General features: G+C 36.3%; 1 protein-coding gene across 10 annotated transcripts in view; it reads left to right on the forward strand.

Annotated features, from left to right (window-relative positions):
• The window catches only part of ank3b (ankyrin 3b), a 633,883-nt gene that overhangs the window by 281,505 nt on the left and 330,015 nt on the right, over positions 1-22,363 (forward strand). For 4 of the 10 annotated variants that reach the window (XM_039771382.1, XM_039771412.1, XM_039771403.1 and 1 more), the window contains exon 1: positions 17,174-17,302. The exons of the other annotated variants lie outside the window; for them this stretch is intronic. In XM_039771382.1, the coding sequence (XP_039627316.1) occupies positions 17,189-17,302 (114 nt within the window). In that variant the 5' untranslated portion in view covers positions 17,174-17,188. Of the gene's footprint in view, positions 1-17,173; positions 17,303-22,363 lie in introns of those variants that run through there. 10 annotated transcript variants of the gene reach the window in all.

The following is a 22,363-nucleotide window of genomic DNA, read 5'->3' on the forward strand; positions in this document are numbered from 1 at the left end:
TGCTCACAAACCGTTGTTGATAAGTCACGTACAGGAGCGAAAATGTTTGGATACAAATACAAGAAAAAATCATGTCAAAACTAAAACGGTATGTGATGGGAAAATTTTGATGTGATATTCGTGATCAGCACCCAAAAATCTATAAGAATCACCCAACAGTGTTCAAGAAGTAAAAATCTTGTTGTGTAGTGATACAGTTTTTGAATTTTCAAGGTTACCGTTTTAGACTCAAGACTGTACTCACTTTTTGGCCTTGCCTATTTACCAATTAACAATCACTTCATATAAACTTTCAAACATTAGCTCACATTATCGGTATCTACTTTTGCATTTTTTTTTTGCAATCATTCAGGGTTCACTCCTGCCTTACACCTGATGATTCTGAGATAAACCCTGAATTATACTGACTGGTATGGATTGATTGATCAATTAACATTAGTATTGACAACATCCTTCTATTTACTTTGAGTACACCAACAATCAACAAGGGGCACACAGAGTGTATAGAGCTGAGAAGGGATAACCAGGTAAGAAAAAGTTTGAGAATGCTGCAGTAGATGTATTAAATAGATGGACAAGAATCATTTATAGAAGAAAGAATGTTAAAGTTTTAATTTCAACCTGTGTCTAAATGGAGATTGAATGAAGCAGTGTCTAACATCTAGGAGTGATTTTTTTTCTTTTTTGCCTTTAGGGCCTATTTTTTGTTTACTTTTCTTACTTTTAGGTCTTGCTTTCCGTTACCTTCAGGGTCATTCCTGTTCCTATCAATATCAAGCATAAGGCAGGAACAACTAATACGTGAAATGCTAGTTTTTCTCAGGACATTTTCACACACACACTCTCACTTACTCATAAAGGTCCATGGCAGAGATAGCAGTGGCTCTTAGGTGGAGTGGGGAATAAAGCCAGGCTCTCTCAAGCTATGTGGCACTAACTCTAACCACGGTGGCATCATGCTATCTGTTCATTCTTTAGATTGACTGCAGTTGTTTCATGTTCAATTTTCAGAGGTTCTCTTTTGGAGGGCACAGCTGATCTATCATAAATTCTTTGGGAAATAGTCTATATGCATCTGCTGTACAGAACATTTACTTGCCACTTAATCCAAACTTAATTTAATAATATTCATTATGATGTGACATAAACACTAAGAAACGTGCACCTGTGATGTGTGATAATGTATATGAAAAATACTTTGCTTATGTTTTTAAGCTCTAGAATGATTAGCTACTGTAACAGGAAATCAAACTAGCTTGATCTTGACAGACTGGTGATTTTCCACTTGCAACTTTTTTTTATTAATGTATAGTCTTTTATTGCAGTTTTTTGCAGTTATTAAAGCGTAAAATATCATTCCACTGGATACACATAAGAAGGAAAAATGTATATTTCAGACTTTAAAAAAATATAACTTTGATATGCACATGCCTAAAATGCTACATACATATCTGCTTTGTTTTGGGTGTTAGATGTACTGTGGTATTGGCTCACTTCACTTTGGAGGTGTTAATATATTTTTAAATGATGGGATACCTTTGAAATCTGAGCCTGCTTGGACCAATAGAATTGGTTAAAACTCAAAATTCGCCCTTAATTTTGAGAACATTGCACAAGATATTTCTGTTTGTAATTTACATAAGTACAAGAAATCTGGCATCTCACACATAATGATTGCCAGTGACTCTATTTTAGGCTTGTTTTTTCTTTTTATTGACCTACTTATTACATGTAGGGATGCAGTTGTTCTTCTGCATAGTGTAAGTAAAATAATGTAATGGAGAGACCCATCCTGTTAGTAAGGCCTGTGTTTCTGCTTTAAATCATGTATGTGTTTTCTTTTAATCTAATTTAGAGCCTCATGTTTTGTTTTGTTAAATTGTATGTTTCATGATAGCATTCTTAATTATCTTTTGTAATTCACAAGTAAATATTGTACTCTGTTTATAATTACAACAAAACTGATTTTAAGCAGAAACAATGCATGAATGTATGACATTTTAAATGGATATTTTATACAATTAAAGATGCAAAGATTTGTGAGAAGCTATGCTGCTTATTAAGGGAAATATTTGCTACTTGATAATGCATATGTGATTATTATTTATCTTTTTTCTTCTAATTAACTTGATAGAGAGCATATGATTCATTTTTTGTGATGCTACATGGAACATGCTCTATATTTTTAGCAAATATGTGGCAGCTTTTCAGTTTTTTTTCAAAGTCATATTTCACTTTTTCTGTTTATATTTGTTCTGTTTATATATGTTATGTTTCAAAGTAGCACAACTGTACTTTACACACATTATCACACCATAAGCTAGACATATTTCTATGATGAATAATCCATCCAATGTCAGTTTCAGTAATTTCAGAGTCAAAGTATTTATTTTAAAGCATACCTTTTTTTACTCAGAAGGACTCACACCGTAATAGATACATAGCACCTAGCAAACATATAGCTCCTTGAAAATGAGCTGAAGATTGGGATTTCTAAACTTACTAGGATTAAGACAAGATAATTATATGCTAATCACATTTTCTGTTGTTTTGTTGTGCCCTTTTTCATTCTTTTTAAGTGTTAAAACATCTTTCATGTTCTCAATCATACCAGTCGTAAGGAATATGGACACACTGTTTGCACCACGTAATGTAGCATTGTAAAGTGGTAGAAACCTGTTTATTTTGCTCCATGGAGGTAATGATTTTGTGTTTTACTTTCCCCCTATACAGTATACCACAGATACACACTGTGCATATGGTAGAGAAAGTAGTATAATGGTGCAAAAGTTTTCAGTGAAATTAAACAATTTAAAGATCTCCAATCATGTTACAACCACTTTTGAGGTGATATCTGTCTGTCCGTCTGTCTGTCTGCCTGCCTGCCTTCCTGCTTGTACTGTATGTGTGGCTTTGAATTAGTATCAGTATATGAGATTTTGGACATAATAATTTCAAAGTAAATTACTCAAACCAAATAAAATGTTGCATATTTATTAGTATTATGAATTGATTTTGAGGGATTTATATTAATTACAAATATTCGTTATTTTATTGTGTCCCAGCACAGTTATGGAAGGATACACTCACAGTAGGGAAAAGCATGTGCTTAATCCATTGCAATTTTAACATAAAACCAGCTGAATAAAAAATCAACAGATGTAATTATTATTATACAGACAAAAATATCTTCTAAGTTAATCTCCTCTTAAGTATACAAAATATTTCAATATTGCACATATCCAGGAATACTATCGTGCTTGGCAAACTCTCTTTCATTCAAACACTCAACAGAATTATCAGAAATACACTAAACATTCTTGTTGAAATGGCCTTTCTTGCCTGTTCTTTTGTATTATGCATGCAGCTTGAGCCTCTGTTGCTCTTAACATTTGAAGAAAAATAGGACTGTACATGAGTTTACACAGTATATTCTGTCGAGTGAAATTAGAAATATATTCCATTCAGCCAGCATTTTTAGTAGTTAATAATTTTGCCATAACACTGCATCTGTCAAACGTCATTTTCTCTTTTGCATTTCGTGCTGCTAAGCTAAAAATATTTTTTGTTTCTCACATTATACATATAATTTACATAATCTTTATCATACATAGCCAAATTAGATGACTTAGAGTTAAATAGTTTGTCTGATGTGGTACCTAATGTTCTAAACCACATTCCATTTCTGGATTCATCTATTCATTTGCTTTTAGCAAGTGTAAATAACAGAATTCAGTTTCATCATATGGCATTGGTGAGCCTCATCCATCCATCCATCCATTTTCTAACCCGCTGAATCCGAATACAGGGTCACGGGGGTCTGCTGGAGCCAATCCCAGCCAACACAGGGCACAAGGCAGGAACCAATCCTGGGCAGGGTGCCAACCCACCACAGGACACACACAAACACACCCACACACCAAGCACACACTAGGGCCAATTTAGAATCGCCAATCCACCTAACCTGCATGTCTTTGGATTGTGGGAGGAAACCGGGCGCCGGAGGAAACCACGCAGACACGGGGAGAACATGCAAACTCCACGCAGGGAGGACCCGGGAAGCGAACCCGGGTCTCCTAACTGCAAGGCAGCAGTGGTCCCAACATAGTGAGGTTACATATTTCTTATACTGAAGTGATGTTCTGTTATTTAGATGGAAAGGATAAGTTTCACTGTTTAAACAGTATAAATGTAAAATAATTCCTAATATATGCAGAATTCATGTTTTTACTGTAAATCTTCCTGCATCTTATATAGGGGTGTCAAACTCAAATTTACTGAAAGCCAAAAATAATACTTTACAGTGCATCCGGAAAGTATTCACAGTGCATCACTTTTTCCACATTTTGTTATGTTACAGCCTTATTCCAAAATGGATTAAATTCATTTTTTTCCTCAGAATTCTACACACAACACGCCATAATGACAACTTGAAAAAAGTTTACTTGAGGTTTTTGCAAATTTATTAGAAAAAAAAAAACTGAGAAATCACATGTACATAAGTATTCACAGTCTTTGCTCAATACTTTGTCGATGCACCTTTGGCAGCAATTCCAGCCTCAAGTCTTTTTGAATATGATGCCACAAGCTTGGCACACCTATCCTTGGCCAGTTTCGCCCATTCCTCTTTGCAGCACCTCTCAAGCTCCATCAGGTTGGATGGGAAGCGTTGGTGCACAGCCATTTTAAGATCTCTCCAGAGATGTTCAATCGGATTCAAGTCTGGGCTCTGGCTGTGCCACTCAAGGACATTCACAGAGTTGTCCTGAAGCCACTCCTTTGATATCTTGGCTGTGTGCTTAGGGTCGTTGTCTTGCTGAAAGATGAACCGTCGCCCCAGTCTGAGGTCAAGAGCGCTCTGGAGCAGGTTTTCATCCAGGATGGCTATGTACATTGCTGCAGTCATCTTTCCCTTTATCCTGACTAGTCTCCCAGTTCCTGCCGCTGAAAAACATCCCCACAGCATGATGCTGCCACTACCATGCTTCACTGTAGGGATGGTATTGGCCTGGTGATGAGCGGTGCCCGATTTCCTCCAAACGTGACGCCTGGCATTCACACCAAAGAGTTCAATCTTTGTCTCATCAGACCAGAGAATTTTGCTTCTCATGGTCTGAGAGTCCTTCAGGTGCCTTTTGGCAAACTATAGGCGGGCTGCCATGTGCTTTTCACTAAGGAGTGACTTCCGTCTGGCCACTCTACCATACAGGCCTGATTGGTGGATTGCTGCAGAGATGGTTGTCCTTCTGGAAGGTTCTCCTTTCTCCACAGAGGACCCCTGGAGCTCTAACAGAGTGACCATCGAGTTCTTGGTCACCTCCCTGACTAAGGCCATTCTCCCCCGATCGCTCAGTTTAGATGGCCGGCCAGCTCTAGGAAGAGTCCTGGTGGTTTTGAACTTCTTCCACTTACAGATGATGGAGGCCACTGTGCTCATTGGGACCTTCAAAGCAGCAGAAATTTTTCTGTAATCTTCCCCAGATTTGTGCCTCGAGACAATCCTGTCTCGGAGGTCTACAGACAATTCCTTTGACTTCATGCTTGGTTTGTGCTCTGACATGAACTGTCAACTGTGGGACCTTATATAGACAGGTGTGTGCCTTTCCAAATCATGTCCAATCAACTAAATTTACCACAGGTGGACTCCAATTAAGCTGCAGAAACATCTCAAGGATGATCAGGGGAAACAGGATGCACATGTGCTCAATTTGGAGCTTCATGGCAAAGGCTGTGAATACTTATGTACGTTATTTCTTAGCTTTTTTATTTATAATAAATTTGCAAAAACCTCAAGTAAACTTTTTACACGTTGTCATTATGGGGTGTTGTGTGTAGAATTCTGAGGGAAAAAATGAATGTAATCCATTTTGGAATAAGGCTGTAACATAACAAATTGTGGAAAAAGTGATGTGCTGTGAATACTTTCCGGATGCACTGTATATTCCCAATGCAGTACACCATATACTGTAGTAACAAACATATCTTATATCGTATATATTCTGCCTCTTTATCAGCTTTTCTTTCCTTGGACATTACAAGGTTAGGCAAGCAAGGAGTATCCATGGGACCAAAACTACCACTGAGTGAAAAAATTGAGTCAGCACATAAATTCGAGTGAAAGTGACAGCCCTGGCATATGCAAAATTTTGCAACTAAAGCAAAGGATATCCATTTACACCTGCATTATCTGTCACTACAATCATATTGCACATGACCGCAGTAAAAAATAGGCACAAATGTGCTGGTGATCAATCACAAAGACCACACAGTTGGTCAGAAACGGATAGCAATCACATTAACACAAGTGAAAAGGCAAATGCGTTTTCTATTGACATAGGCAATCAAGTCAACATAAAAGACAAAGGCATTGTGTGGTGCAATGGCAGCAGTCAGGTAAGCCATGGAAGAGTGGTCAACCTTCTAATGATATTTGACAGCCTGAGACTATTACATATTTGGCATAATGCTCAAATAATAAAGTTATTTTTGGCAGTTTGGCATGTCTTCTTTCACTTTTTGGTGTTGCCTCATTACAAACAGCTAGTTTCCATTCTAAGTACAGGTTTGTCACTGTGGTGCACTGTACATAAAAAGATAAATGCGAGATCACACTGGAGTCTCATTTTATTGGCAGGTGCAAATGTACATTATATACTCAATGAATACAGTCTAAGTATGAAATTCATGTTAATCGGCTATTTTGAGAAAAATAATGAATACAGATGAAGTGTGCCATTTTTATAAAAGTTCAAGGCCTAGGTCTAGCCCATGGATCTTGAAATGGACACCCCTGATCTTTATATATAATATGCTACCATGGCTGTTCATTTGTCTGTCCAGGATTTGAAATCACCTGTAGCTCGCAAACTGTTTGACCTGTTGACCTGAAATTTGGTACACATATACTATGTGACATCTACTATCTGTTTTCGGGGTGATGATTGACCTCCAAGCTTATTTCTCTTTTTATTTTATTTTGGAATCAACTCTTGGCAGTGGCCAGCATGGTGGATGTGTGGTGCATGCATACGGGTACCATTCTTATCCCTACCAACTTCCCCTATCTCTTCATATCTTAAATTATTCTTGAGGCAGATTGAAGACTTAAGTGCCAGCTTAAGTGAAAAATTAAGCAAGTCGTACTAAGTAATTGCAACACAAACACTAAATTAATCAGTTTTAACACAAAAAGATGCACTCGAAAGAAGAGAAGAAGCGGGCCACTAGGGTGGAGAAAAAAAGAGCTGCTCAGGAAACACCAAACACATCAACCTCTGAGCAAATGAATGCTAAACGTACAGAGAAAGAGTATAAAAACTAGGAATACTCAAGTCAAGTGTATTCACTGCACATTATCGTGCAGTGCACCATTACTGGTCTTATATATTATGTGTATAGTTTATAATAGTAATAATAGTGTAATATTAATTCAACAGCTTTCATTGTAATATTATTAGTGTTAGTCCATTACAAATGCATACATTTACATTGTGGCTTTAAGCAATATGGAAATAATAAAATTAGTTCTTGGATTAGCTTCTTGGCCAATAGCCAGGACGATGATAATGCCAAAATATTTGACCTTTTAGAATGAATATTGTACCATGCTACTGTAAATACTTTCCTATAAAAATAAATCTTGCTAGAAACAGCAAGCAACTGCTTCTGTCTGTTATTTTTTGGATTATCTCCCAATATCGAATACAAGCTACAAATAAACTTCTTCCAACCCGAAATTTACACTTACAGTTGGGATAAATGGATTTGGGTAATGAATGGATGGATCCACATTTTTATATTCAACAGCTGTTTTTTTTTTCTTTGGACTCATTCTCTCTTGCTATGATTTGGCATTGACATTGCCATTAATGTTAGGCATTATGCACCAAATGCACTGTAGCTTTCAGTGTTTTTTTATTAAATTTTTATAATAGCTGCTTTAAATTTACTTATGTTATGAAATTACTATTAATTCCACAGTCCATTTTCTGAACACATTTTAGTGTTTCATGCTTGAAGGGAATCTGTGTTTATCCCTACAGCATCATAGGTAGGGCAGGAAGAAGCCCTGGATAGGGCCTTTTAAGTTCATTAAAAGGAATTAGCCTTGAATAAATGAGTGATTAGTATTATATTTAATAAATTATATTTCTAGTTTTATGCTTTGTTACATTGTTCTTTGAGATAACTACTGCATGGCACCTATTAGTAAAATAATAAATACATTTGACAACCATATTATGTTTGTTTTTTTATCAGTATAAAGTACATTGTTTATGCCAATATACTTTCAAGACAACTTCAGTAAAATGTAATGTACATTATTCTTCTCATGCTTTGAGGTTTTGCTTTCATGACAGGCTTCCAAAAGAAGTAAAAGAAGACCTTGAATGACGTACAGTACAGTTTAATGGGCCTTCTTGTAACTAAAGTCCCTGTAACCCCAAACTGGATAAGCATGTTAAAAAATAGAAGGACAAATGGAGCTTAAATTATTCTGGTTGCTCTCTAATTGTGTACAATATTTACAGAATGAAAGATTCCTCTGATATAGACAAATTGAAAACTATATTCCTTTTAAATAACAGTACTTTCAATCATTGTTTATAATCAATTTTGTTTTTGTCTCTGATGATTACATTTTTATTTTAATTTAATGTATAATCAGTAAGTCACTTTTCAAAAATCATTCCTTCTGTTTTTGCGGATTTTGGAGATGAAGTGTAAAATACACAGCTGAGGTAGGAGGAGCCCTTGGGACTATTCTATCATGCAATGACAAAGAATAACATGTTCAAACTCTTTTAGTACATTACATTTGCATAGTCATGATAAATTGCATAGTCTATGGTAAATTCAGGGATATCTTTGGACAATACTATTACCTGAATTGAAATGTTGCTGTATATGCACATCTGTGGTGGGCTGGCACCCTGCACGGGATTTGTTTCCTGCCTTGTGCCCTGTGTTAGCTGGGATTGGCTCCAGCAGACCTCCGTGACCCAGTAGTTAGGATATAGCGGGTTGGATAATGGATGGATGGATGTATATGCAGATGAAGCATTTAAGCACTCTTGAATTCACCACACAAAGGACTGATTACAGGCTATTTGGTATGTTATATGGCTGTGTCAAATGACTGCAAGCTATCTGTCAAGCTGTGATCTGATTAACTCCTTTGGGAAAGGATTCACGTTTTTAGAGACAGTATTTTGTAAGAGGCCTACTAAGGTATATCACTGGTTTTGATGTAATTCATAAAGCTATAGCTGCAACAAAGCTTTTTAGATTTGCATCTAAAAATAGTTAATATAGTGGACATAGTTATGTTTATATATATATTGTGAGGGATTGCCGGCCGTTTATCCCGGCCAACACCCCAAACCGCCAGATGGAGCCATCCCTGCAAAATGGAAAGGCCCTGAATTCCAGCAGGGCATCATGGATATTGGAGTCTTTCGTCACAGCCTTGCTGGATACCATGGGGGCCACCGGAGGACGCTGCAGGGAGGCCCAGGGACTTATACTTTCCTTATAGCCCAGAAGTAATTCACAATCACAGAAATGGAAGAAATGATATACTTCCGGGCTGAAGAAAAGAGAAGTTTTGATCTGACCCGGAAGTGCTAGGAATCACATGCACTGGGGAGATCAGAAGCACTTCCGGGTCAAAGACTTTAAAAGGACTCTGGAAAATATTGATTAGTGTTTATTTGTATTGTTTATTGAGTATTGTGGAGTAGAGGGTGCTTGGTGCACATTATTATTATAATAAATAGTCATCTTTAGACTTTTACCTGGCGTCTGACGTGGTGCCTGAGGGTTCAAGGGATCGAGAGTAGCAGCAGACAGAAAAAGGTTTGGGGATGGCCACCCCGTATACCTGAAAGGCAGGCAAAAATGAAAAACACATCTTCACAGACACAAGTTCAAGACAGAACTGACTAACAGGATGAAAACTGGTCTATGAATATGGTGGCTTAGATGAAGACGTGGAGTCAGGGAGGCCTGAACAGGAACTGATGTGGCAGGTAGATGTGTTCTGGATATGTGATGTCATAAAAGGGTGCCGGATGTGACATCATCAGTGGGTGGACTCGGGGTGATATCACTGAGAGGCATGGTCTTTGGCTGGTCTGCAGAGGGACAAGAGGAGAAAGGATCAGATGACTGCACCAACCCCTGGTCTGGCTGAGAAATAACACTGTTTGAGCCTGTAAACCATTTCCCATGTGTATGGGTGTGACAAAATAATTTTAGGTTAGGTTCATAAACCTCTATACCATATATTTGTTAAATTCCTCTAATAACAAACCTGTTTCTTATTAAGAATTAGTGATTATCCAAGCAGTGTATTAAATAAGTGGGATTATTGGTTTGTAAACAGAAATAATGGAAATGGCTAAATTACCACACTTTCACAGACATTTGTATCAGTCATCAAACCACAGAACACCAATCTAGGTTTTCAAGATGTGGAATTCAGGCTGACATAAACAAATATGAAGGAATTGGGCAAGTTTAAGACAGAAAATACAGTGGAAGACATAAAGGCTGGCTGCATCCATCAGCACTTAAAGGTCACTCTCTTAAGGGACAGAAAAATAACCAGTAAAATGCCTGCTCAGCATCTGACAGAGTCATGTGTCAGCAATGTATATGTTTAGATCTTAGAAAGAAGCCTTAAAAGAAATGGCCATGTATGGCATGTTGCAACTTAAAAACATTTATATGGAAAGGAAACAAGCAAAATAGAATTCAGTATACAAAAGATAATAAACATGAAGTGACAACAAGTGGAATAATATCTTATTGGACTATGAATCCTATCTTGAAATTATTGGTTCTAAAAGATGTGTTTCCAAAATAAGTTGTTAAAAAGTGCCTGTCTGCTTGGTGGCAGCTCTCTCATGGGCAAGATCTAGAGGTACATTTGAGCCAATGGTGTAGAGGATCTGGTCAAAATCAATAAACTGATAACTGTTGAGAAATATTAAGAGTTTTGATTCTTCATGTTGTACCTCTGGGAAAAAACAACTTATTGGCAAAAATGTTTCAGCACAATCGCTTGGAGTAAAATATGTCACAACCACATTAAAGGAACATGGTCTCCTAAGAAAAAGGGTTTGCTCTACTGATTCTTATGTAGTTCCTCTGTGTTACTTGATTAGTCCAGCCTGTCTTGGATGTGGTACCCCAAGTAATTATCGCAGTGTGCCATCTCCATATCTACTCCCAGAATACTGACCGGGTGTAGAGGCCCATTGGTGTGGCAGAAGTGTTTGCCGTAAAAAATAAAGGTTCTCCACATGATTTCTACATCATTCCCCTTTAAATTAATACATTAAGTAGAAAAAAAAATAAAATTGACACATACATATTACTCACAAAATTCCCACAAAAAATGTATGTAAATACCAGGCCAGAACACTGCCAACACTGTCCAAATGAGAATAAGCTTTGTGGTCTCAAGATAGTCTTTCATAAGAGGACTCATATAGTCCAGAACCAGCCTCACAAACGTCTTCATGATATGCAAAGTAAGAGCCACTGTTCTGTAGACCTTAGGTGAAGAGGTGTCTACCATATTTGGAACTGGAACAATACAGGATGTTTAATACAGCAGCTAAATGTTCAGAGATGGACTCATCACTGGCCTTAGCACTTGAAATGGTAGGAGTAAAATATGTTAAGTAAGTTTTTGATGAAGCAGAGATGGTGTGTGGGGACATGGCCTTTGGAAGAAGGTAGTGAGTTTGAGGGAAAAACTTTTAATAAAAAAATATTTCAAGATGTTACCTTAGTCTGTGTTCCCTTCTAGCACCTGAGCCCTGGATGCTTGGCTTCAGTTCAATAATTATGCCCAGTCAATTCCAGACCTCTTTCACTGTTATTCTAAGTGCGTTTATTTGCTATTTTAGCCCTTTAAGCTTCCTTCACTTCACTCAGCTTTTTCTTCAGCACGCTCTGAATGCCCATCAGGTCTGCATTATCACCAGATTTGAAAGTTTTCTTATCAGTCAGGTGACTTTTTAGTTGTTCAGTAGTCCAGGGCTTGTTGTTCAGAATGCTATACACTGTTTTTGAGGGTATAATTATGTCACCAAAGAAATGAATATAGTCTTTGATGCAGTGACCGACTCCCTCAGTATCATTCCCATGTCAGATATCTTTTCCATATATATCCTTTGGAAACAGTTATTCAGAACAATAACAGCCTAAAGGGTCAACTACTTCAACATATTGGTGGAAAAAAGGTTGCTGTCTAATAACAACCTTGTAGATGAGAGTAAGATGCATAAGATTTTGGTTAGCCTTGCACAAAAATGCCAGAGGTTTACATTTTAAGGCATCTTTAGCATTTGAATAAAGCAGGTGCAGCTTGCTGTGTCCACAAATGGACCATGACATGGAAGTTTGTCATTGATACTTTCAAAGTCACATGGTTTAAGTCACCACATATTATAACTTTAGGGTTGGAATGACAAGTCCCCATTTGCTGAGGGAGGCATATAAGCATTAATAAGCCAATATAACTTACAGATTTCCTATATGCTTCTTCAAAACACTGATCTCCAAATAAATTTAGTATAGTACAGAAGACAACTCCATTAAACGCAATAGACAGTTTGTAAATGGTCATATGATTCATTTAAGGAAAATAAGTTCACAGACACCTTTACCACCCATGTGAAAAGGTAATTGCCTCTCAAACTTAATACTTGGTTGTGCCACCTTTAACAGCAACAACTGCAATCAAATCTTTCCGGTAACAGGAGATCAGTCTTTGGCATCACTGGGGAATAATTTTGGCCCACTCTTTTCTACAGGATTGTTTCAGTTCAGCCAAATTGGGGGGGTTTGACTATGAACTGTCCATTTAAGGTCCCAGCACGACTTCTCCATTGGATTGAAGTCAGGACATTGACTAGGCTATTCCAAATCCTCAATTTTGTGTTTTTCCAACCATTCAGAAGTGTTGTTGTTCTTGTGCTTAGGATTCTTGTTCTGCTGTATAAACCAGTTGCACTAGAGCTTCAGATCATGGACTGATGACTGGACATTCTCCTTCAGTACTTTCTCATAGAGAGTTGATTTCATGCTTTCATCACACTACCACCCCCATGTTTCAGTGTGGCTATGATTTTCTTATTGTGGAAAACCGTGTTAGCTATATGCCAGATGTACCAAGATCAAAGTCTTTCAAAATGTTCCACTTTTGATTTTTCAGTCCATTGAACAACAAGTTTGGGTATTATAAGTATGTTTTTGGACAAATGTTAGAGAAGCCTACTGTATGTGTTCCTGTAGCTTAGAGTTGGTTTTCACTTTGCAGCTCTCCCATTAAAGCTATTTTTGTCTAGTGTTTTTTTTTTAATGTTGATGTTCTGAACACTGACATTATCTGTGCTGAGGGAGGCCTGCAGTTCCTTAGATGGTTGTTTACTTCTGGGAATTTGCAGATGAGTTTTCTATGTGCTCTTGAAGTTTTGCTAGGCTGGTCATTCTTAGGCAGATTTGCCATTGTTCCAAGTTTTCTCCATTTGGAAATGATGGCTCTCGTTGTGGTTCACTGGGTTTTACAGATTGATTTGTAACTCGTTTCCAACTGGTATATTTCAGAAACGTTCTTTCTTGCTCAAGTCTTCTGGAATTTCTTTTGATCAAGGCATGGTGTGCTGCTTGTTGAAGTTTGTTAAAGTTGTGTTTAGATTCAATAGGGCTAGTAGCAGTCAAGCTTGGCTGTGTTTAGTTTAACATAACCCGTTATCATTTAAATTGTGTTCATTGGTTGTTTGAGGGACTAGAGGGGCAAATATTTTTAGCATGTGTGATATAGGTGCTGGTGAACATTTTCTTCAGTAAATCAAATAATCATTTAAAAACTGTGTATTGTGTTTACTCAGGTTGTCTTTTGTGTTATACTAAATTTGTGTGGTGATCAGAAATGACTGTTATGAATAAACAAAAACAGAAGAAATCAGAAAAGGGGCAAATCTGTTTTTTGCATAACTGTATTTCTCTATGCAGATAACATGGGCAAATTCCTACAAGTTGTCTTTCAATGTTTGAAGTTCTCCTTTCAGTTTTAAATTTAATCAATTGATGATTGTTTTGCTTGACAGTATACATCAATATACATTTTCCAGAGTGTATTATAAACTGGTGCACACATGCAAAATATATTAAAAAAACTATTTTCTTTGAAAAAATATCTGTAATTAATTACTGACACTTTGCATCATCAGAAAGAATGGCAAGAATTATAATGCTTAAAATATTTATTTTGTATGTTGGCCATTTTTTAACTACACATTGTACCTGTGTAACTGTGTGTGTGATGAATAAAAGTCTTGAATCTTGAGTCTTGAATGTTTTTGGAACATTAGAACAATCTAGACGAGAACAGGCAATTCTGCCCAATAAAGCTCGCCAGTTCTATCCACTTAATTCTTCCAAAAAAATATCAAGTTGAGTTTTGAAAATCCCTAAAGTCTTACGTGTCTACCACACTACTTGGTAGCTTATTCCAAGTGTCTGTTGTTCTTTATATAAAGAAAAACTTTCTAATGTTTTGTGCGAAATTTACCCTTAACAAGTTTCCAACTGTGTCCCTGTGTTCTTGATGAACTCATTTTACAATAACTGTCTCGATCCACTGTACTAATTCCCTTCATAATTTTAAACACTTCAGTCATGTCACCTCTTAATCTTCTTTTGCTTAAACCGTATAGGCTCAGCTCTTTTAAGATTTTCTCATAATTCATCCCCTGTAGTCCTGGAATGAGCCTAGTTGCTATTCTCTGGACTTTTTCGAGAGCTGTATGTCCTTTTCATAGCCTGAAGACCAAAACTGGATGCAGTACTCTAGATGAGGCCTCACCAGTGTGTTATAAAGCTTGAATTAGAATTAGAATGACATTTTACTCAATATATTCAGTAAAATGTGTTTTTTGTTTTCACCATATTTGTGTATACTACTAACCCTAACCCTAACACCTAACCCTAAATGTATAGTGAATGTGTTCCTTACTGACTTTAAACTGGCCTGTGTGAATATGCATGATTGAAGTTGACTGGTGCCCCATCCAGAGTTGGTTCATGCCTTGCACCCAGTGCTGCTGGTATAAACTTTGTCCCCCATAAACTAGGTTTGAAAATGGGCAGAAGGATTGATAATATTATTATAAATGGATGCTATTGTTGAAAGTTATAAAATATTGGTAAACCTACTTTTGTCAAATATCCTTAATCTTTGAGTACCTTTTACTGAAATCAGTTTACTGCTGTATCTTGTTCAAAATTTTAAGGAAGCCACATGCACCAGTCACAAACCACTCTTGGACAGAGTGCAATTCTATCAAAGAGTGCAGTTGTGCTCACACTGACACTGGGTCTTCAGTTTAACAGCAAGTAATTAGACTGTAGAAAGAGATCAACAAAAGCATGGGAAGCACGGAAGACAGTTTAGGGTTCAAGTGCTGCTACCTGCTGAACCATTTATTCAATTCATTTTTTAATTTCTACATGTCTGCACCCTTTTCTATATTATTTCAACCCCAATCCAGGAAAATCTAAATAATACCTCTATAACTGATGAAATGTGACAACACATGGATTTGTAGTTAAAAAATGTACTGTATTTGTTTTTTCAAAAGAACTTTATGAAGTAAGGTAACTTGTGTCTAAATCAGTCCTATGCTTTTCAGTCACAGGTTTCATTGCACTACTGACAATAATCAATATTTAGAAGAGGTCAGCCCAAAAATTCTTCTGGTGACCACAGTTAGCACTTTAAAATATTCCTTGGAGTAGAATTAAATGACCCAACTTTTCCCAATAGGGTTATCATGTCCTCATAGCTCACTTTTTAGTGTCACATTGTGACTTGTTTTTTTGGGGTTCACTCTCTACCAAATGGTTCCTAACAGGTACTCACATCATATCTTTTTTTCCCTTTTTCCCTTTTGTTTCCAGCCATTTGAAAAAGGAACCTCCTACTATTCTATATACACACACAGACACACATGGACACAGACTGTAATGTATATTTGCATGTGGTTGGTTTACCAATTACCTAAGGGGTGCTACTCATAATTGTCTGCATCTTCTCACATGCTGAGCATCATGATGAAATAGTCCATGTATGAGAATCTTTACCGCCCATAATGAATATTCAAATTCTGCAGTCCATCACTAGAGGCTCAGGTGGTGAAATTATAGTAGGGTGATTTCATTGACGAGAAGCATTCAAGCATTATTTTTAAGACTACTAAAGAAAACATGATACACCGAGCAATAAGCAGCTTTATTCTGTTAAAGTAAAGGTAAAAATGTTTCCACTGCAGGAATCCAGTTGACTCAATATATATTATTCTAGAATTGTTTATTTACATTACAACACATAAGCATTTCTCTTGTACTGAGATTTTTCCTTGCACCTAAATACATGAACAATAAAAAAGAATAAAAAAATGCCCAGAAGAAATGTCGACTTACAGAGGAGCAGTGTTGAGCATATGTATTTTATAGCCTATGGCTTTTCTGATGAAAACATATGCTTTTTTCTTTTCTGGATAATTTTTGTTAACATCAGCAGTAAAGCAAAGCAGCACCATTTCCTATTTACATGCAGGTTTGACTGGGGCTGTGCATGTACAGAACTGAGCAGGCTGCATTTTATTTCAATTCTAAACCAGAAGACCATGATAAATGTGACGGTCCTGGTTTATTACTAGGATGCATTCCCTCCCCTTTACAAATGCTAATCTGCACTGGATTACCATGAGGAGCATCCCCCCTACCTCTGGGCTGACTTAGGCAGTTCCAGCTGGTGGCAAGGGATACCGCCATAATACAGCCTTCTCTGTCCCAGCTGCCTTTTTCATTACATTAATGCATTAGAATGGTTGTATTGTTTGGATGGCTTCAGGTAAAAGGAAAAGGGATATGAAGAAATCATGCAGCATGAATGTGGTGATCTCCGTAGAAACTGACAGCTTCTACAAGAGTGATGCTTGCCTTTAGCACCCTGATTCAGGCTACCGTGCATTGAGAGAAATAAAAAGGAAAGATTTTTTTTTCTCCTTCACTTCTTTGGTGCTATAAGAAGGATCCTTGTTTTTTTCTTTTTTTTTTTTTTTGCATCCTCTTACCTACCCTGGATTTCTAAGGTTTCTTTTCCATAATGGCACATGCAGCATCCCAAATAAAGAAAAATAGGGATTTTGACATTAATGCTGCAGATGAAGAAAAAGAGAAGAAGAAGCTCAGGAAGCGGTCCCGGGATCGAAAGAAAAAGGTATCCTAAGAGCATGGCATACGTATTGATGCATTCCTTTGTTATAATTTGGACTCCAGCATGCACACAGGGGTTCCTAAAATATAAGATATAGCTGTGATGTGTTACTATGATGGGAAAGATTAGTTTCTCGTGTTTCCCTTTTTATTAGTGTTCAGTTTTTGTTATCAAATGATGTTTTTTGTAATGCACTTGAACAACACATAAAGTGGACCGCAGTCATGGTGCAGTATTTCCTTTTTTTTTTAATCTAGCAAGACTAGACATAAAAATACATGCATTTCAATCACCCAGAGGAACAGTGCAAATAGAACTGTACATACTACTAATATAATGTGGAGTAAGAGAAAAAAGGCCTCCTTACAGCATGAATGCTTTTAACTTGTACAATTTGATGGCAGCTATGTGTGGATGGAAATGTATCCCACACGCACTGTGTTGTAAACACTGTACCAATCTACACTGCATACCCATGTGCACTTGCTCTTGGTTTAGTAACAATAGGGAATGCATAGCTGAAAATCTTCGATGGGTTTTGTAGATATTCTTAGGATAGACAAAAGGAAATGTATATAGAAACATAAAGATATGTAAAACAGGGATTTATGTATTATAAATACATATATAAGCACACACATTTATATAGTATATAATACAGTATATATTCATATAGTATGTGAGTACATATGCACAATGTACATCCTATATAGTATCTTGTCTCCTGCTCTGTATGAAGAAGGTTGTATGCAGTATTTCTGCTTCTGAGGATTTTTCATAAAATATTGGTATTTTGTTTTTTTTTTGTTTTCCAGCATCAAGTAACTGATACCAATGTTTACATTTGTGGCTTAAATGACTGTTAAATTCATGAATTTAGGCAACAGTTCATACTAGTGGTTGCAAATGCCTATGAATATTTGTTGCAGATTGGTAAATTATTGATATCAGCTATTTTGCTGGTACTGTTGCAGTATTTTATTTATATTTGGGCTCTTCCGAATATTCTTCTAGATAAAGTGGAACTGTGGTTTACTACTAGCTATGAGTCAAACTACAGTATTTCTTAATAGGTCTCTAGGGTGAATTATGTATGTACACTAGCTTTGTCTCCTCAACATTCCTTTTTTTGTTTTTTATCATTTTTTATATGTTTTCTTTCTTATAATTAACCACAATGCTCCAAATCATGCTCTCCACTAACCCCTAGGGAAAACAAAAGCTAAATGTAGTGAATATTTCTATTCAATTTCCAGTTGGCTTGACAAGTTAGCTGTCTCCCTTTTCCAATACCTTTTGTCAGCATCTGTCCAGTTGCTTTCTTTAATATTCCAGTGGTACTATGGCACTATTGAGGTCAAAGAATTCAAAGCACAATCAACAGAGGATAGGAATTGTTTTCTGAAAGTAGTAATTCGTTCTTCATGTATTATTACTATTATTAATATTTTTTCTGCATTTTTTTTTATTTAATAAACCTTCTGTCTGAGATCCTCTCATACTTGTCATCAGAGATCCACCTCCTGCTAATGCAGATGGGGGTAGGCAATATTCTGTGCTAATACAGGCTTTAGGTAATTGCGTCTTTATATCCCTTCATAGTAAAGCATAATCATCATTAAGAGCAAACACTGGCTTTAATGACCTGGCTTGGCTTTTTGAGCTCTTCTGAACCATGGAAATCACAGACAAACCTAAACAATGGTGCATTGTTTTAATGTGGTCAGCCTGCGCCAAAATGTCATCAGTTAGATGTGTATGTATATACGAGCCACTTCCCATCTATCATCTTATATTATTGTTTGCATTATGGCTGCATAGATATGCAGTATATATAAATATATATCCATAACACTTACTGAACTTGTGTAATAAATCTGTAATGCAACTTCTTTAGGCCTCTATTTTATAAAAAGAGACTGCATAACTGACCTATTTAATGATATTGGGAGAGAATTTAATTGCATCACCCTTAAATCTGATTTTCTTAGTGAATCAGTGACCAAATCCAAACAGATTACATTGCTATAGCTTGTGATTTTAATCAGCACCTCAGAGAATGAAATTAGGCCTTATGGTAGACAAAGGCGCAGGTCTTCTTTGAGCATCTAGTGTAATGGGTGTATGTGTGTTTTTGTCCTTGTCCCTCAAGTAATTACCCCAGATTCACAACCCCCACCCACTTCACACATTTGGAGTCTGTCATCTGAATGAATATTACTATAGTGGTTTAAAGTGATATTTGCTATTGGGAATGTGCCATTCCTCTTTTCTGTCTGAGATCTTGGTTCTGTTTGCCATTTTAGTATACATTAGAATTAATCTGATGAGAGCTTATTAGAAACAGTGAGAAGCTAGTAATTAATTACAACCTCCTGAAATGCTTTAGTATTCTTCATATGTTACATAATTATTGACTTCAGAGTTAATGTGGATGCTCTCTAGGTATTTCTGTTTATTCCTAGATATATACTGTATGGCATACAGGTTTGGTCGATTAGGACTCAAAATCAGTCTAATGTGAGTTTATGTTGTGTAAAGTCAGTTCAGTCAAGTCAGTCGGAATAGTTTCTGGCTCCTTGAAGCTCAGTAATAGAGAGATGAATACATGGATATCAGTAATTCAATCAAAACAAACATTTTATCTTATCTTGTAATAGTCATACAGATTTTAAAAGTGCAAGAACTAAATGTACGTCCTAGCACTTTCTGTATGTTTCAAAGCCAGTTAGCTAATATTGACTTTGGGTCATTATATTATCATTTATTCAAGAAGTTTTTTAACTTCCCTGAGGACCTGTGTTTTAGCTCAGCTAAATTCAGTGTTAATTAACATTAAAATTAGTAACCGGTATGTGAGGATATAAGGTCACTTTGTGCATCATTTTTTCAAGTAGGTAGAAACTGTCCATTCTTGGTAAATTGTAAATATGTAAAAAAGTAAAACTGAAGAGTTTTAACAAAGACCTTGGGATCTAGGTAACAAACGTACAAATTATTATGTTTCTTTTCTTCTTGATATTGACACAGTTTAGAAAGAAACCATGACCCTGCTATGTTAACACATTCTAACATTGATTTGAATTTTTAATTCTGAATTTGTCTAGCAGGAGGTTGCTCCATCTTTGCTACTCATTTACTACTTTGTGATGTTTTCCTCAATGAAAAAGTTTTTTGTTTTTTCTAGTCTGTTAGATCTTGATACTGTTTTATATGTTCATTTTTGGTGACAACTTTATTTGTGTCTAAAATAATTGTTTATTGTGCATAATCATAATATAAAAACAATTCATGCACTGCATATGTATTTTCTCACCTAATAATTGTAGTACTCTCCCTTTAAAGAAAAGATCAGTTTGTTATTAATCTAGTAGAGCAGTAATGCATGTACTGTACATAGCAGATTTTTTTCCAGAGCCCTACTTTCTCATCATGCAACTAAAATCTAAAGACAAAGCTTGAAATGGTGTATCTTACATTAATACAAATTTTATGATGCCTCTTACTTCTGGCATAGACAAATCCAAAAAAGTGCACAATTTTACAGGCTGCAAGTATACAAAAAAAAAACCAAAACAAAAGGTCAAATGATCTCCTTCATTTAAATGCTCCCAAGTCATTATGGACAAAATCCTACTCTATTCAGTGGTCTTACGTATTGTCCCAAGTAATATTTTACCTTTACTGCAGGATAAGGAATAGAATTCATAAATATTTGTCACATCAGGCACATCAAATTTATGTTGCATCAGTGTATAAAAAGTTGTACCTGTTCGATTTGGATGTTTACCCTTCTGGAATGCTTGTTCATTTAGTTGCTTTCCACTACACTGTGTCAAATTTTTTTCAACATGCCATAAAAATAATTTTGTAAATGAGATCCATATAATAAATAATTGCATGCTCCTATTTGTTGAAAGCTAATTGTAGTAAAACTACAGAATGTGGTCAGCAGTTGGAGTTATTTTTGGAAAAATATGCAGAAAAGCTATGAAGAAATGATTAATTATGACTTAGTCCAGTAAATGACTGTATATGCCTTCTTTCTTTCTTTCTTTCTTTCTTTCATATACTGTATAGTCTCCATTTCATATTTAAATTCAGTTTACCTCTTAATCCAGTTTAGGGCTTTGAGGTGCAAAAACAGACCCCTACGGGGCAACAATCTATTGCAGAACACATACAGGTTCACAACCACCCTGGGGCCAATTGAGACTTACCAGTTACTCCAACATGTATATCTTTGGGGATGTGGGAGAGAAGCCTGAATACCAGAAGAAAATTCACGTAGGCACAGTAAGAATGTGCAAACTCTTCACCAGCGACAACTGAACATGAGATTTAAACTGAATATGAAGGTCTGTAAGGTAGCTACACTAGCCACTGTGTTACCCTAAATTATGTTTTGGAAATTTAAAAGAACACCATCGAAGTGAGTTCTTAAAGATGTCTTGAAGTTGAAGTTGACTTATTGTTGATGATTTACATGTATTTTTTTTAAACAACATTGCCTCAGGAATTATCACTATCCTGTGATGGAATGTCGTCTTGTTTTAAAATCTGAATTTCTAACCTTCAGTCTCATAGTTGACTGCAATCCACAAAAAAGGGTTTATATTTAAAAACTGTAGTGAATTAGTAATATTTATAACTAATATGGTGATATTTGCAGTCATAGATCCACGTACTATATGTGTCCTCTAATTTTTGTAAAACGTTTATTACAAACGTTGCATTGGGGGAGCCGTTTAATAAGATTGTATATTCGGTGTTCTGTGCATCGTCAACAAAGAAAAATCTATATAACAGCCAAGGATAATGTCATCTTCAAAGTCAAACTCTGCCAGACTGCTTTGGCAGACTCCCCATTTTCATTATTTCGCCACACGACTGAAGTTCAAAAGACAGTCTGTATTTAAAGCTGAGGACGTATCTGTAGTGCAAACATGCTTATGTATTTAATGCAGTGTACAGTATGCTGGGAAATTACAGTAACAGCATTACATGGACTCTCACATTAACTACAAACTACAAATGACTACAAATTTTGCTACGCTCATCCCA

This window comes from Polypterus senegalus, chromosome 1 (genome assembly GCF_016835505.1).
Source record: "Polypterus senegalus isolate Bchr_013 chromosome 1, ASM1683550v1, whole genome shotgun sequence".
Lineage (NCBI taxonomy): Eukaryota > Metazoa > Chordata > Cladistia > Polypteriformes > Polypteridae > Polypterus > Polypterus senegalus.